Source organism: Pan paniscus, chromosome 13, assembly GCF_029289425.2.
Source record: "Pan paniscus chromosome 13, NHGRI_mPanPan1-v2.0_pri, whole genome shotgun sequence".
NCBI lineage: Eukaryota > Metazoa > Chordata > Mammalia > Primates > Hominidae > Pan > Pan paniscus.
In genome coordinates, this window is record NC_073262.2 from 82,389,351 (window position 1) to 82,408,079 (window position 18,729).

The window sequence follows — 18,729 nt, forward strand, 5'->3', positions numbered from 1 at the left end:
GGTCAAATTTCTAATGTATCTACAGGTTGTTTTAATTTCATTATTTAACTCGCCGTACTCATAGCACATACACGTACAACTAAGTACGAATAGCTTATATCAAATATAAGATGTATTAAAGCCTTTCCCTCTCTCCAACAGTGCTCTAGGATGCATTACCAGGCAAGCAGATAAGTGTAATGATGAATTGCATAATATGGCCAACATTAATAGAGTGGTTTTCTACAAATGTATTGCAAAAAATAAATACTTCACATTTCAGAACATAACTATTTGGATGTCACATGTTAGCAAAGGACAAAGTGGCAGATATTAGCAACTTTAAATCTGTAGGCCCTGGATTAAACAATATAAAGGAACTTGAGAGAAATGACAATGCATCTAGAGCACAGATGAGGTTGAAGGTAAGAGTCTATTCTTGAGGGTCTAATTAGGTTCTTCCCATCTCTCCATTTTTTTTTTTTAATCTGCATAGAGACGCCTTAGCAGAAGCTATTGGTTTTGACAGTACACCGAAATCCTGGCAGTGAACCATAAACTGACCATTACCATAAAAAGAGCTGCTAAACGAGAAACCATGTGCTCAGTATAAAACTAATTTCATGCTTTCAAAAGCACACAGTGGCTTCTAGCAAGATAGTGGCCCTGGGACTTGCCGAGACAGATTGGTGAACACAAATGGTTTGCTCCTTATGCGTCTGCTTAGCCAAGCTTTACGTGTACTGGCAGTAAAAGAGGTTCTCGAGCCTTCTATCAAACAAATACACACTTAGCTATAACTTTAAAGCTGAAAGCTATAAAACAGCTGCCTCAAATAAATATAGCAGGAAAAACACATACACTTATATACACACACACCCCATGTGCCATGCTAGCTGCTTCCAATCAAAGAAAAATAGATTCCCCTGCCAACCTAATATACTAAACAGACACTTAATAAGCATAACGCTATTTAATACATTATAACCCTCACACTCCATTCATGCTTAGAAACACCAGAATTAGAGTTTAGCCAAGCCTAAGCAATAGCACTCCATCTACTTGGAGGCTAACTTTGTGTCTGCCCTAACTAGTTGGCTTTCAAATACCATATACTTACAAGGCTACATCAAACCTTTCCAAGCATGATGATCTAGTAATTTAACCTCTCCAGGTGAGCACAGGTATTTTATATATATTTAAATGATACAATCTGCTACATTTAAAGCATCTCAGCTAATAAAAACACACTTCATGAAGAAATACTGTTAATTTCCTCCCATTCTCATTCGGCACACAGTCACTAGAAATTAATTACTGTTGGTTGTCCAGTACATGACCGGTCATAACTTTTAATTATTAATAATGTCTAGCTTCACAAGGTGTCAACTCCAGTATGTAATCCACATCACTTACTTTCTTAGTTATCTCGAAACATGACTTGTCTCCTCCTATCTGTCTTTCATGTCAAAGATTCTACAAAGTACATTTTGTTTATAGCCTTTTTAATAATATCTGAAACACATAATAACACTGCTAATTACCTACTTTCAGTAATGGTAGCAAATTGCATAATATCACTGACTTTTTCAGAATGTTTAAAATGCAAAGGAAGTCACCTACTGGTAAGATGTCCTCGGCAAACAGCTAGCACAGAAAGAAAGGGATGGTTATCACACCCATGTAAGGAGTTACTTCGCAACAAAATTAAAGAATCATATATTTTGCTCTTCAGCTTTGCTCCTTCAGATGTGTCAGCACGATGTGATAAACACAATTGAGGACTCCACAGGATTCAGCATAACATACGAAAGAATCTGTTACTGACATCCCAGACCCCAGCATCCAAGTTTTAGAATAAAAACGCTCACCTCTGCTAGGAAGTCCACTCCACATCCTGGCAGGGCTCTCACCAGCTTCAAGAGCAACCAAGTTGGATAAACAAAACTTCCAGTATGTGACCAGGATAATGCACAGCGCTACCGAGACTTGGCTCCAGCCCTGATTATCTGTGTGACAGCACCACGTTATATCAGTGCCGCTCCAAGCCTTCCCAGTTGCTGGCTTATTGCACTGCTCATTGAAAATCCTTTACATGCTGGCAACATTTTAGGGAAGGACAAGCACACTCTGAATCATTTGTAAAGAAAGCAGAGCAATTTCAATTCTATATCTCCATGTGTGCTGAAACCAGAAGCACTGTCAATGTACAAGTCTGAGGTGGATTTATGCTGAGAAACAGGCAACCTAAGCCTTCATTATCAATGCATGAAATCAGCCACTGTGATCAAATTCAAGCAAACCACAAAAAGGATATGATTATGAAAGTCTCCACAGATTTAGCACCAAACCTTGTGGAATAAAGAATCATCTATTGAAATTGTGTAAATGTTAAAAATAGCTCTGGCTTTTCAACAATGAGCAGGATACAGGGAAGAAATCAGTAGTCTATATTACAAGGACTTATAAAGGCTGCATAAATCAAAATAGCTGTAGGTTCCTGGGACTTCGCTATAGACAAATGAAATCACTGGAGACTATTACAATTATAACAAAAATAATTCCATATATTTGACATAGATGTCCATTAAAGGGCAAATCAAACATCCTTTAACTCCTAAGTGCCCATCTCTAAATTAAAATAATGGTGATAGTTAAAAATGTGCGATGCTATGCTAACACCAGGACAAAATACCATCAATTTTATTCTAAGATAATTTCATAAACAATAAAGATTTAAATCTATTCTGTGTAACAATAAACATGCAAGATAGATATTTTAACACTATAACCTTTGCTCATTATTTTAAAAAATCTATAGTTCATTAAACCCATGTATTTTTATCCCAACTACCCCCAAATTTATACTTTTGCTTTTTATAATCCTTTCTGTTTTGTTACTAAAATATAAGATGCAAGAGCTACTGGACATCGTCTTTAGAAGACACAAGGTCAGAAAGCAGTATTAGATATACCCCAGAAATACATATACCCCAGAAAGCAGTAGCAGTGATTTGAGATCACAAAATATACGGATTTGACATGTACATGCAAACTGCAAAGCAAAAAAGAAAGAAAACGTTTATTAAAAATCACAAAAGTAAACTGGAAGAAATTCCTAGGAGGCAACACTGACAACACATTTAAGGTTCTATTCAATTTTTTAAAAAGGGTTTTAGGTTCTCATTGAGACTCTGAAGACCAGACAAATTAGAATCCAGTAAAGGCAATTCCTGATTTGAGGATCTCCTATAAATGACTGGGTTCAGTTCTAGTAATCCTACCAGCTCTGAGATGACACATTTAGAAATGTCTACAATATGAAACATCTGTGTAAAACTAAGCAGCACACATTTACGTAACACAGCATTCTGGAGCAACATTAAACACAGCACTCTCATGGGCATTCTCACTATGTCCCCATATGGAAAGTTGACTCCTTACGGGCTGCTGGTTAGATGCCCTTGCTTGGAGACAGATTAGACACACGATTGGATATGCACATGCGTGTGCGTATACATATACCTATGCCATTGAACACACTTGCCCCTCACAGTCACTTTTGCCACCTGAATTCTATTTGTCACCTGAAGCCCCTAGGGCAATATTTGAATGTATTATGAGAAAAGGCATTGGGCATCATTGACTTTGCAATTGTTCAGTGTCCTCTCTCTCTTCTGTCCTCTCTGCCTCACCCAACACACACATAAACTTTCCTTCGAAAATAGTCATAGGAATAGTTCATGAGAGATTGTATGCCTAAAAATCTTTTTATTATTACCACACATGAAGCTCCCTAGTAATAAGATAAAAGTTTAAAATTAAACCAGAATACTTGATTATAGGCCAATCCCTTATCTAAAACCCTTAGTGCTTGATGCATTTCAGAATTCAAATGTTTTCAGATTTTAGAAAGGTAATACTCTACATATGCCAGGAATTATATAATGCCTCCAGTGGCAGATGTTATATAATGCCGCACTGGGGTCTGGGGCAACAACTCTATAATCAGACACATTAACATTCTATAGCAAAACCTGTGCATATTCATACTCATTGGGATAAATAAATGCTATAATTTAAGCTCACATTAGTTCATGTCACGTTTTCCCATCAATATGAATTATAAAATCTTCCAGTTTTCATTGCTTCTTGGATTTCAGAAACTGCAAGTAAGAGATTGTGGACTGTATAAATGTTTACCTAAACTGCTAGAAAGTTATGGATTGGGAAATGGTACCTAAGCAGATGTTCTCTTGCTTAGGCAAGAAATCTGGAGGGTAGTGTTACTTTAATGGATGGGCAAAAATATGAGGGAAGGTGCTGTTAAGAATGAGACACAAAGCAGAGCAGATATGTGGCAATAATGCACGATGACAAAACTAGGACATGGAAAAGATAGGCAAGGAGAAGCCACTCAAAATGACTGAATCAAAAAAAAATACAAAACATAATAATAATAGTACTCATTGATCACCTAAACTCTATACCCACTAGTGTGAAAGGCACTTGACATAAATATTTTTTTAACAACCTACCTTAATTTTCAAAAGGAAATTTTAAAAGGACACGTGTATTTCAGAGGGAGGCAAAACATTGGGTTATCTCACCCTCTTCTCATTGTACCCAAAAGCAAAATATCCATAATGTTAAACAGTGCATATGGCACTGTCAGACACAAACAAAAAAAATAAGCTTTACCTTATGAAGTAAAGATTTCTGTTTTATTTGTATATGCTATAAACTACTTGCAATAGAGGTTCTTTAAAATCAGTTTTAGAAAAAAGTAGCAATATTTTCTGCCATCAAGAGTCAACTGTTTAGTTTTAAAATCCATTTTAAAAACAAATGTTCTCAAAAAACAAGAATAATGTGTTGCATTTGCTTGGAGTCTTTCTTATGAGTACATTTCCCAAATAAATACTTTTCTTTCAGTACATTACAGAACTTTAATATAGCAGAGCATTGACACTACACTTAAGATTTTGGGTCAATAGAACATTCGCTGTCTTCAAAGAGCATTTCCTGGGTGCCTTTTGGGGCCTAGACCTGCACTGGGGAAGTATCCAGGTGGCATTTATGTGAAGAGTGGTCTTTCTATTCACTGAACAAACTAGACTGGAATGTGTGGCTCTTAGTATCTAGAACACAATCACAAAGTCATTTTCTATCTGAAGAAGGAAACTGCATTTATTTTTTTGACAATACAACATAATTTGGTGAATTCTTCTTTTTTTTAGCAACCAAAATGGTGCCCTGAAGGTTTGATGGATGGAGTTATAGCAGCTTCTAAAAGTAACTTACTATCCTATAAGATGAGTAACACATCAGGGCTATGATTTAAAAAAAAAAAGCTCCCTATACCTTTCACATCAAGTCCATTAAATAATAGATAAATACTCAGTGTCTACAGGACAACAGTCTCTGGATTGCAGTGCAGGCTCACCAGAGGGCAAGCTCTTGAAATGAAGTGTGTTAACATTATGTGTGAGTGCCAGCACACTCAGCCCATTAAAAAGTACAATATCCAGCCCTTCCACCTCCTCCAAACTCCATGTAATCAGAAGAGCAAATATGTTTCACAGCTGGCCTAAAAACCAGCTCGAGAAAAACCATTAAGTGCCAAGGACATATACCAACCATATGGTCAGCTGTAACATTCCACAGGGATGTCTAATCCAGAACACTGTCCAACAGCCTCCTTGGCTGTGACACTGTTAAGATGTGAAAGTCAAATGTCTGTGTGAAGAAAGTTGGTCAGTCCAAGTGAAAATACATTCATCCCCCCAGTGGAAATTGAACTCACTAATTACCACTGGGCTTGGCTCACTACTGAAAACCCTTCTCCCTAGATTAGTTTAAAATGGGTAACACTTCTATTCCAGGCAGACACCAAGGTTTTAAATATGCCTTTGATGATTTAAATCACTCAGACATGTAAACACTTGCCATGATTGTCTAAGACTCAGTTTCCACACTGAAAGGTGTATTTGGTTTTCAAAATCTAAAAACCAAGACTTGATGTTAAGCAACTCTTATCTTTTAATACATATAATATGTAAAAGTTTATATTCAGAAGCATTCTTAAAGAAAAAGACAATCCGTCCTTCACTAAAAAAGGGTCAACCACTCCTTTTAATCATTTTATCAAACTTCCATTCAAACTCTTTTATGTATCAATCCCTTAGAGTTCTGTACTTAATCCACACACTTGTATAATCCACACCCTTGTTTGACAGTTTTTAACCACATGTACAGAATATGGAGATGTTCTATAATGGCTTTGCCAAGTCTACGTCAGGTATAGTTTTAGATTTCTGACACCATTGAAAACGGCTGGAGCTCTGTCTCAAATTCAAAGCATTTGTGCAGCAGGAGGTGGTTAGAGTTGTAGCTTGAGACTTCATCCTATTTCCAAAATTCTCTACTCTCATTCCCAAGGAACTTCAATCTCAATAAACCCTACAATATCAGTCTCAATTAAATTTATCTGGGGAGAACAGATAAAGGGTACCAACTCTTATCCTTGCTTTGAAGAATAGAGTCAGGATTTTGTAAAATACTTGGAAACTAAACAGTGATCAATTCTGAGTAAGACAATGAGTTAGAAAAGTATATCAGTATTCCTTCTACTATATGTATCATCACCAGGTCTGAAGTACTACAAGTAAGAGACAATTCCTGAGTGCTCTTATAAGGACCTGTGACTTATACAAAGAAAAGCGGATGCCCTATTTTCAAAGGAGTAATCTGACATATTTTGACCAAGGCCTTTTCCCCTTCTAAGTCTGTCCCTTCACTAAAAACCATAAGTCATATGGGCTCTATCCAATACAAGGATTGTATAATAATTATTCTATGAAACGAGTTTTCTGAACTTACTAATAAAGAGGTTTAAAGAAATAAGTATATTGTAAATACTTTAACCCACCTACCTCACACTGAAATGATTTACTTATCTAGTGGACTTACTGGTAGAAACTCAATGATTTGTTATACATTCACCATGGTAATTATATTTGCAAAAGTCAGATATTTTGGTTGAATGATAAATGGCAAGTTGATTCATCAAAAATTAAGTGAAAGCAAGCATTTCAAACTATGTGTTTCTACTGAAAAGGTAAAATACATTATCATACTGATGAATTCTAGCCTTGTCTCTAAATCTGTCATACAAACCAAAGGTTGCATCATTTAAAATTAATGTTCATTCCTAATATCTCTTAAAATGGAGATTTTTTCCAGACATGGACAATATTAATATATTTAAGTAGTAATTTTTATTCCTGAAAACTAAAGAAAGATCTCTCCTGCTCTTCCCTCCCTCCCCACCCCCTGCCATGTCTCCCCTACAGATTCTGCCTACTGCATACAAGGTGCTCAGTCTTTCAAATGAGCATGCTCCTGCCCACACATGCATGTCCACACATCCTCACTCCTTGGTGTGGTATTTCTTGCTTTCCATACTCATTAATAATAAGTTCCATCAGAATATTGATGTGGGCAAGGGAGTGAAGAAACTATCATACTTTCAATATACTCATGGCACCATCTTGTGGTAATTCTATGGTATCGCGTTTTCAAGTTTAATTTTTAAAGTTCTTCAAAAATTTCTGGGAAAACACATTTGAGGATAAATTTAACATTTTAAATATGCATGAGATGCAATGTGATAAATCTGGCCTATGTATTTAAAACCCTACACACATATTTTAAGAGTTATAATACCTATCATTAATGTCCTGACCCCAGAAGCCATTTAATACCAATAACTGTTTCTTGAATGTAGAATAGGAATGAAATTAAGAAATCTTTAAGGGAGACGGGGAAAACAATAACAGAGGATCCTGGGGGCGTCAAAGAACAGTACAGACTATAGCAGCAAAAAAATAAATAAAATTATGTATAACACTCCAACTGACAACCCATTTTCCAATCCTGCTGTCCATTCCCACATCCAAACTACTACTCCACTTCCTGCTGCAAAATACCCAGGTTTTATTACCCTTATCTTCTCCCCCAGCCAAAATGTCCTGACTTTAAAATCTACTCAAGCTCATTTTAAAATCTCTTTTTTTAATTTATTTACTAATTGAATTTTAGTTTCTTTTTATTATTATACTTTAAGTTCTAGGGCACGTGCACAACGTGCAGGTTTCTTACATATGTATACATGTGCCATGTTCGTGTGCTGCACCCATTAACTCGTCATTTACATTAGGTATATCTCCTAATGCTATCCCTCCCCCTCTCCCCACCCCACGACAGGCCCCGGTGTGTGATGTTCCCCTTCCTGTGTCCAAGTGTTCTCATTGTTCAATTCCCACCTATGAGTGAGAACACGCGGTGTTTGCTTTTTTGTCCATGTGATAGTTTGCTGAGAATGATGGTTTCCAGCTTCATTCATGTCCCTTCAAAGGACGTGAACTCATCATTTTTTATGGCTGCATAGTATTCCATGGTGTATATATGCCACACTTTCTTAATCCAGTCTATCATTGATGGACATTTGGGTTGGTTCCAAGTCTTTGCTATTGTGAATAGTGCCACAATAAACATACGTGTGCATGTGCCTTTATAGCAGCAGGATTTATAATCCTTTGGGTATATACCCAGTAATGGGATAGCTGGGTCAAATGGTATTTCTAGTTCTAGATCCTTGAGGAATTGCCACACTATCTTCCACAATGGTTGAACCAGTTTACAGTCCCAACAACAGTGTAAAAGTGTTCCTATTTCTCCACATCCTCTCCAGCACCTGTTGTTTCCTGACTTTTTAATGATCGCCATTCTAACTGGTGTGAGATGGTATCTCATTGTGGTTTTGATTTGCATTTCTCTGATGGCCAGTGATGATGAGCATTTTTTCATGTGTCTTTTGGCTGCATAAATGTCTTCTTTTGAGAAGTGTCTGTTCATATACTTCACCCACTTTGTGATGGGGTTGTTTGTTTTTTTCTTGTAAATTTGTTGGGAGTTCTTTGTAGATTCTGGATATTAGCCCTTTGTCAGATCAGTAGACTGCAAAAATTTTCTCCCATTCTGCAGGTTGCCTGTTCACTCTGATGGTAGTTTCTTTTGCTGTGCAGAAGCTCTTTAGTTTAATTAGATCCCATTTGTCAATTCTGGCTTTTGTTGCCATTGCTTTTGGTGTTTTAGTCATGAAGTCTTTGCCCAAGCCTATGTCCTGAATGGTATTGCCTAGGTTTTCTTCTAGGGTTTTTATGGTTTTAGGTCTAACATTTAAGTCTTTAATCTATCTTGAATTAATTTTTGTATAATGTGTAAGGAAGGGATCTAGTTTCAGCTTTCTACATATGGTTAGCCAATTTGCCCAGCACCATTTGTTAAACAGGGAATCCTTTCCCCATTGCTTCTTTTTGTCAGGTTTGTCAAAGATCAGATGGTTGTAAATGTGTGGTATTATTTCTGAGGGCTCTGTTCTGTTCCACTGGTCTATATCTCTGTTTTGGTACCAGTACCATGCTGTTTTGGTTACTGTGGCCTTGTAGTATAGTTTGAAGTCAGGTAGCGTGATGCCTCCAGCTTTGCTCTTTTGGCTTAGGATTGTCTTGGCAATGTGGGCTCTTTTTTGGTTCCATATGAACTTTAAAGTAGTTTTTTCCAATTCTGTGAAGAAAGTCACTGGTAGCTTGATAGGGATAGCATTAAATCTATAAATTGCCTTGGGCTTTATGGTCATTGTCACGATATTTATTATTCCTATCCATGACCATGGAATTCTTCCATTTGTTTGTTTCCTCTTTTATTTCGTTGAGCAGTGGTTTGTAGTTCTCCTTGAAGAGGTCCTTCACATCCCTTGTAAGATGGATTCCTAGGAATTTTATTTTCTTTGAAGCAATTGTAAATGGGAGTTCACTCATGATTTGGCTCTCTGTCTGTTATTGGTGTATAAGAATGCTTGTGATTTTTGCACATTGATTTTGTATCCTGAGACTTTTCTGAAGATGCTTATCAGCTTAAGGAGATTTTGGGCTGAGACGATGGGGTTTTCTAAAGACACAATCATGTCATCTGCAAACAGGGACAATTTGACTTCCTCTTTTCCTAATTGAATACTCTTTATTTCTTTCTCCTGCCTGATTGCCCTGACCAGAACTTCCAACACTGTGTTGAATAGGAGTGGTGAGAGAGGGCATCCCTGTCTTGTGCCAGTTTTCAAAGGGAATGCTTCCAGTTTTTGCCCATTCAGTATGATATTGGCTGTGGGTTTGTCATAAATAGCTCTTATTATTTTGAGATACGTCCCATCAATACCTAATTTATTGAGAGTTTTTAGCATGAAGGGCTGTTGAATTTTGTCAAAGGCCTTTTCTGCATCTACTGGGATAATCATGCAGTTTTTGTCTTTGGTTCTGTTTATATGCTGTATTACGTTTATTGATTTGCATATGTTGAACCAGCCTTGCATCCCAGGGATGAAGCCCCGTTGATCATGGTGGATAAGCTTTTGGATGTGCTGCTGAATTCGGTGTGCCAGTATTTTATTGAGGATTTTTGCGTTGATATTCATCAGGGATATTGGTCTAAAATTCTCTTTTTTTGCTGTGCCTCTACCAGGCTTTGCTGTCAGGATAATGCTGTCCTCATAAAATGAGTTAGGGAGGATTCCCTCTTTTTCTATTGATTGGAATAATTTCAGAAGGAATGGTACCAGTTCCTCCTTGTACCTCTGGTAGAATTTGGCTGTGAATCCATCTGTCCTGGACTTTTTTTGGTTGATAGGCTATTAAATATTGCCTCAATTTCAGAGCCTGTTATTGGTCTCTTCAGAGATTCAACTTCTTCCTGGTTTAGTCTTGGGAGGGTGTATGTGTCCAGGAATTTATCCATTTCTTCTAGATTTTCTAGTTTATTTGCATACAGGTGTTTATAGTATTCTCTGATGGTAGTTTGTATTTCTTTGGGATCGGTGGTGATATCCCCTTTATCATTTTTTATTGCATCTATTTGATTCTTCTTTCTTTTCTTCTTTATTAGTCTTGCTAGTGGTCTATCAATTTTGTTGATCTTTTCAAAAAACCAGCTCTTGGATTCATTGGTTTTTTGAAGGGTTTTTTGTGTCTCTATCTCCTTCACTTCTGCTCTGATCTTACTTATTTCTTGCCTTCTGCTAGCTTTTGAATGTGTTTGCTCTTGCTTTTCTAGTTCTTTCAATTGTGATGTTAGGGTGTCAATTTTGGATCTTTCCTGCTTTCTCTTGTGGGCATTTAGTGCTATAAATTTCCCGCTACACACTGCTTTAAATGTGTCCCAGAGATTCTGGTATGTTGTGTCTTTGTTCTCATTGGTTTCAAAGAACATCTTTATTTCTGCCTTCATTTCGTTATGGACCCAGTAGTCATTCAGGAGCAGGTTGTTCAGTTTCCATGTAGTTGAGTGGTTTTGAGTGAGTTTCTTAATCCTGAGTTCTAGTTTGATTGCCCTGTGGTCTGAAAGACAGTTTGTTATAATTTCTGTTCTTTTACATTTGCTGAGGAGTGCTTTACTTCCAACTATGTGGTCAATTTTGGAATAAGTGCAATGTGGTGCTGAGAAGAATGTATATTCTGTTGATTTGGGGAGGAGAGTTCTGTAGATGTCTATTAGGTCTGCTTGGTGCAGAGCTGAGCCAAAGTCCTGGATATCCTTGTTAACCTTCTGTCTCATTGATGTGTCTAATATTGACCGTGGGGTGTTAAAGTCTCTCATTATTATTTTGTGGGAGTCTAAGTCTCTTTGTAGGTCTCTAAGGACTTGCTTTATGAATGTGGGTGCTCCTGTATTGGGTGCATATATATTTAGGAGAGTTAGCTCTTCTTGTTGAATTGATCCCTTTACCATTATGTAATGGCCTTCTTTGTCTCTTTTGATCTTTGTTGGTTTAAAGTCTGTTTTATCGGAGACTAGGATTGCAACCCCTGCCTTTTTCTGTTTTCCATTTGCTTGGTAGATCTTCCTCCATCCCTTTATTTTGAGCCTATGTGTGTCTCTGCACGTGAGATGGGTCTCCTGAATACAGCACACTGATAGGTCTTGAATCTTTATCCAATTTGCTAGTCTGTGTCTTTTAATTGGAGCATTTAGCCCATTTACATTTAAGGTTAATATTGTTATGTGTGAATTTGATCCTGTCATTATGATGTTAGCTGGTTATTTTGCTCATTAGTTGATGCAGTTTCTTCCTAGCCTCAATGGTCTTTACAATTTGGCATGTTTTTGCAGTTTCTTCCTAGCCTCAATGGTCTTTATAATTTGACATGTTTTTGCAGTGGCTGGTACCAGTTGTTCCTTTCCATGTTTAGTGCTTCCTTCAGGAGCTCTTTTAGGGCAGGCCTGGTGGTGACAAAATCTCTCAGCATTTGCTTGTCTGTAAAGGATTTTATTTCTCCTTCACTTATGAAGCTTAGTTTGGCTGGATATGAAATTCTGGGTTGAAAATTCTTTTCTTTAAGAATGTTGAATATTGGCCCCCACTCTTTTCTGGCTTGTAGAGTTTCTGCCGAGAGATCCGCTGTTAGTCTGATGGGCTTCCTTTGTGGGTAACCTGACCTTTCTCTCTGGCTGCCCTTAACATTTTTTCCTTCATTTCAACTTTGGTGAATCTGACAATTATTTGTTTTGGAGTTGCTCTTCTCAAGGAGTATCTTTGTGGCATTCTCTGTATTTCCTGAATTTGAATGTTGGCCTGCCTTGCTAGGTTGGGGAAGTTCTCCTGGATAATATCCTGAAGAGTGTTTTCCAACTTGCTTCCATTCTCCCCATCACTTTCAGGTACACCAATCAGACGTAGATTTGGTCTTTTCACCTAGTCCCATATACCTTCGAGGCTTTGTTTGTTTCTTTTTACTCTTTTTTCTCTACACTTCTCACTTCATTTCATTCATTTGATCTTCAATCACTGATACCCTTTCTTCCAGTTGATCGAATCAGCTAGTGAGGCTTGTGCAGTTCTCATGCCATGGTTTTCAGCTCCATCAGGTCATTTAAGGACTTCTCTACACTGGTTATTCTAGTTAGCCATTTGTCTAATCTTTTTTCAAGGTTTTTAGCTTCTTTACAATGGGTTTGAACTTTCTTCTTTAGCTCCGAGAAGTTTGATCATCTGAAGCCTTTTTCTCTCAACTCATCAACGTCATTCTCTGTCCAGCTTTGTTCTGTTGCTGGCAAGGAGCTGTGTTCCTTTGGAGGGGGACAGGTGCTCTGATTTTTAGAATTTTCAGCTTTTCTGCTCTGTTTTATCCCCATCTTTGTGGTTTTATCTACCTTTGGTCTTTGATGATGGTGACGTACAGATGGGGTTTTGGTGTGGATGTCCTTTCTGTTTGTTAGTTTTCCTTCTAACAGTCAGGACCCTCAGCTGCAGGTCTGTTGGAGTTTGCTGGAGGTCCACTCCAGACCCTGTTTGCCTGGGTATCAGCAGCGGAGGCTGCAGAACAGTGAATATTGCTGAACAGCAAATGTTGCTGCCTGATCGTTCCTCTGGAAGCTTTGTCTCACAGGGGTACCCAGCTGTGTGAGGTGTCAGTCTGCCCCTACTGGGGGGTGCCTCCCAGTTAGGCTACTCGGGGTCAGGGACCCACTTGAGGAGGCAGTCTGCCCGTTCTCAGGTCTCAAACTCCATGCTGGGAGAACCACTAGTCTCTTCAAAGCTGTCAGACAGGGACATTTAAGTCTGCAGAGGTTTCTGCTGCCTTTTGTTTGGCTATGCCCTGCCCCCAGAGGTGGAGTCTACAGAGGCATGCAGGCCTCCTTGAACTGCAGTGGGCTCCACCCAGTTCAAGCTTCCTGGCCGCTTTGTTTACCTACTTAAGCCTCAGCATTGGAAGGCACCCCTCCCCCAGTCTCGCTGCCACCTTGCAGTTCGATCTCAGACTGCTGTGTTAGCAATGAGCGAGGCTCCGTGGGCGTGGGACCCTCCAAGCCAGGTGCGGGATATAATCCCCTGGTGTGCCGTTTGCTAAGACTGTTGGAAAAGCACAGTATTAGGGTGGGAGTGACCCAATTTTCCAGGTGCCATCTGTCACAGTTTCCCTTGGCTAGGAAAGGGAATTCCCTGACCCCTTGTGCTTCCCAGGTGAGGCGATGCCTCACCCTGCTTTGGCTCACGCTCGGTGGGCTGCAGTCACTGCCCCGCACCCACTGTCCAACAAGCCCCAGCGAGATTAACCCAGTACCTCAGTTGGAAATGCAGAAATCACCCATCTTCTGCATCACTCACGCTGGGAGCTGTAGAGTGGAGCTGTTCCTATTTGGCCATCTTGCTAGTTTAAAACTTCTAAGGCCAAATAAAAGATGCCACTTCTTGAATCACAAGGCAGGGTCTATTTTTCCACCCCTCTAATTTGAGCTGGCACTGTGTCTTAGGCCATTCCTGCTGCTATAACAGAATACCACAGACTGAGGTGATTTTTAAATAACAGAAATTTATTTCTCACAGTTATGAAGGCTAAGAAGTCCAAGATCATGGTATCAGCAGATTTGGTGACTGGTAAGTGCTTGCTCTCTCCTTCCAAGATGACGCCTTGTTGCTGCATCCTCCAGAGGAAACCAACACTGTGTCCTCAACTTGGTCAAAAAGCAGAAGGAGCAGGCAGATCTTGAAGCCTCTTTTATAAGAGCACTAATCCCATTCATAATAGTGGCACCCTCATGGCCTAATCACCTCTCAAAGGCACCACCTCTTAATACTATCACGTTGGGGTTTAAGTTCTTCTGTATGAATTTTAGAGAGACACAAACATTCAAACCATAGCACTTTGTGACTAGCTCTGACCAAAAGAATGCAGTAAGTTGCAGCTTCTGTTCTTGCTGTCTTGCAACACTGCTCTGTGACTGCTAGGTAACAAAGCCTGGTCTAATCTCCTTGAAGAGGGGTCTACTGGTAAGAATTATCCAGCCTACAGCCAGCAGCAACTTCCACATGCATGTGTGAAGCCATCTAAAACCATCTAAGACAGTTACTCTGTAGCAGCCTGCAGCTCCACTCATTGGGTGTGCACCAATGAGTCCGGCACAAGAACCACCTAGCTGAGCCCAGCCCACATTTCTGACCCACAGAATCATAATTTAAAAAACATTGTTTTAAAATTTTTTCTGAAAGCTTCTGCCGACCTTTCCAAACTTCTCTTGTGTTTCCTTCTATTAATAATTGTCTTACTCAGTTTCAGCCACATCTCAGCTTTTTAGACACACCAAGCTTTTCCTCAAGTTGAGATTTTGAGCATTCTCTTCATTCCCTTTGGATCACTTTTCTCCATTCTCTTTGCTTGACTAACTTTTTTTTAGTCTTAAAATTTTAATATTAAATGAGAATGGATAGCAGAGAGCAGGATGTCAGTCACTAGCTATATTAGTTCTACATAGAGAACTAATATGGTCAGTTTTATCTGGACTTGGGAAGCTGTGGATGGGTCATGGAAAATAAGCTCTGCAATTGTGTGGTACCCTGGGGAAGCAATACCTAAGTGAGATGTCTGGAATTGATGCAGAGGCTCCTAGTTAACATAAACCAGAATGAGAGAGAGAACTCAGGACAACTTAGCTCTGAATTCCAGCAGCTGCCTGTGACTTTCTTATCTATGTCTTTGCAGCTGTTTTTCCTGTACCTCTGTTCCCATAGGACCGGAAAACCCTTTTTCCTGTTCTGATTCCTTTCTACCTTTGCAAAGGGATCTTCCTCTTTTCCCCCAAATCATACTTCACTCCAATAATAAGAAACTATTTATAGTTTGTTCCTACATGCATCTGCATTGCCATTGCCTATACCTGGAATGTTTTTTCTTGAATAATTTGAAACTCATCTTTGAGTACTCATCTCAAAGATCACCTCCTCTGAGAAGCCTTCCTTGACCTCCATAAAGTTAATCATTCCTTTTTCTGTGCCACATCTACGTTACATGTAGATCTGTCATTGTTCTTAGCATACCATATTGCAATTCACTTATTTAAATATTTATTTTCTCTTGATACTTAAGATATTGTTCTGTTAATCTCTGTAAAATAGGAACTTGGTAATATTTAAAATAAGAAAAATCCCCAAGGGTTCTGTTTCCTATTATCTCTAATTATGCTACTAGAAAACTGGGGGGTTTAGGTGGTCATCTTTATTACAAATTTTAACTGAAATTTTTATCAAGATAATCAGAGATTCACACGCAGTTGTAAAAAATTATGGAGTTTTCTTGAACACCTTGCCCAGCTTCTACCCATAGTAAAAAAATTTTTTTTTTTTTGAGACGGAGTCTCACTCTGTCGCCCAGGCTGGAGTGCAGTGGCGTGATCTCAAAATTTTTTAAAGCTGTAGAATAATAGTGTAATCAGGATATTGACATTGATCTGATGTACAAAGCTTATTCAGATTTCTCCAGTATTACCTGGATTCCTGTGTGTGCGTGCGTGTGTGTGTGTGTGTGTGTGTGTGTGTATGACCTGTGTAGATTCATGTATCCCCCACCAGGGATCTCTCATGTTGCAGTTTTGTACCCATATCTACTTCCTTCTTGAAACTCACCCCTATCCCTTACCAACCACTAATTTGTCCTCTACTTCTACAATTTTGCTATTTCAAAAATGTTGTATAAATGGAATCCATACAGTATGTTACTTTGGGGATTGGCTTTTTCCACTCAGTATAATTCCCTGAAGATCCATCCAAGTTGTTGCATGTATCAAGGGTTCATTCCTTTTTATTGTTGAGTAGTATTCCTTAGTACAGATGTACCACAATTTAACAAGTCACCCCCAAAAGATATCCATGTCAAATCCTTGGAACCCGTGAGTGCTATCTTTTTTACAAAAAGGCTCATTGCAGATGTGATTGCTAGGAATCTTGAGATGAGGAAACAATCCAGGATTATACAGGTGAGCTCTAAACCCAATGGCAAACATCCTTATAAGATAAGGAGAAAGGAGATCTGAAGAAAAGACATAGACACACAGAGCAGAAGATGTTGTGAAAACAGAAGCAGAGACTGGAGTGATGCAGCCACAAGCCCAGGAATTCTAGGGCAGCCACCAGAAGTTTTAAATTTTTATGTTTTTTACATTTAAATCTATAATTCACTTTGAGTTAATCTTTTTATATGGTGTCAGAATTTAGGCCTAAGTTTGTTTGTTTTGTTGCCTATAGCTGTTCAATTACTCCAGGACCATTTGTTGAAAAGGTATTCTTTCTCCATTGACTTGCTTTTGTACCTTTATCAAAAAATCAATTGAGTATGTGTGTGTGGATCTATGTCTGGGTTCTCTAGTCTTTTTCATCTCTCTCTCTCTCTCCAATAAAACCACTGTCTTGATTACTTTAACATATAGTAAGCCTCAATATTGGGTAGAGAGATCCCTCCTTTTTTCTTCTTTGTCAAGTTTTAGCTAGTAGCTAAACTAGCTAAAAGGTCTGTGCTTTTTCATATAAATGTTAGCATAATCTTGTCTATGTCTACAAAAAGAACTTGCTGGGATTTTGATAGAAATTGCATGAAAATTATAGATCAGTTTAAGGAGAACTGGCATCTTAATCTTGTTGAGTTTTCTAATCCTGATTTCTAAACACGTGGTATGTCTCTCCATTTATTTAGGTCTTCTATTTCTTTTCTCAGCATTTTGTAATTTTCAGCATACAGATCCTACGCATGTTTTTTAAAGTATATATCTAAGTATTTCATTTTATTAGGAAGTGATTATAAATGGTATTGCATTTTAAAATTTTGATTTCCATATGTTCATTTTTAGTATATAAATATAATATGCAATTGATTTTTTTTTTTTTTTTGAGACAGGGTCTCACTCTGTCACGCAGTCTGGATTACAGTGGTGTGATTGCAGCTCACTGCAGCCTCGACCTCTTGAGCCCAAGCAATCCTCCCACCACAGCCTCCTGAGTAGCTGGGACTACAGGTGTGCACCACCATGCCTGGCTAACATTTTTTTTCTTTCTTTCTTTTTTTTTTTTTTTTTTGCTTTTTAGAGACAGGTTGTGTTGCCCAGGCTGGTCTTGAACTCCTAGGCTCAAGTGATCCTCTTTTCTCAGGCTCCCAAAGTACTGGGATTACAGGCTTTTATTTTTATTTGTTTTTCTTGCCTTATTATAATGGCTAGAACTTCCAGCACCATTTTGAATAAGAGAATTGAGAGTGGACATCCTTCCCCTGCTCTTGGTCTTAGGAGAAAAACATTCGGTCTTTCACCATTAAGTATGATGTTACCTGTAGGCTTTGTTTAGATGCTTCTTTAAATCAAGGTAGTTTCCCTCTATTCCTAGCTTGCTGAAAATGTGTGTTGGGTTTTCTCAAATGCTTTTACTGCATTAATGGATGTGATCATGTGACTTCTCTTCTTTAGCTTGTTGATATGGTAGATTTTTTTGTTTTGGTTTTGGTTTTTAGAGATGGAGTCCTGCTCTGTTGCCCAGGCTGGAGTGCAGTGGCGTGATTTCGGCTCACTGCAACCTCCACCTCCCAGGTTCAAGTGATTCTCCTGCCTCAGCCTCCTGAGTAGCTGGGATTACAGGCACTCACTACTATGCCCAGCTAATTTTTTAATATTTTTAGTAGAGACGGGGTTTTGCCACGTTGGCCAGGCTGGTCTCAAACTGCTGACCCTCAGGTGCTATGCCCACTTCAGCCTCCCAAAGTGCTGGGATTACAGGTGTGAGCCACCATGCCCAGGTGGTAGATTATTAATTTTTAAATGGTGAGCCAGTTTTGCATACCTGGAATAAATCCCACTTAGTTATGGTATATAATTCTTTTC

General features: G+C 38.6%; 1 protein-coding gene across 4 annotated transcripts in view; it reads right to left on the minus strand.

Moving 5' to 3' along the window:
• ZNF385B (zinc finger protein 385B) overlaps window positions 1–18,729 on the minus strand; it is a 421,128-nt gene that overhangs the window by 300,603 nt on the left and 101,796 nt on the right. Inside the window, exon 1 of one of the 4 annotated variants that reach the window (XM_034954596.4) lies at window positions 1,851–1,974. The exons of the other annotated variants lie outside the window; for them this stretch is intronic. Within the exon in view, the coding sequence (XP_034810487.1) occupies window positions 1,851–1,875 (25 nt within the window). The 5' untranslated portion in view covers window positions 1,876–1,974. Of the gene's footprint in view, window positions 1–1,850; window positions 1,975–18,729 lie in introns of those variants that run through there. 4 annotated transcript variants of the gene reach the window in all.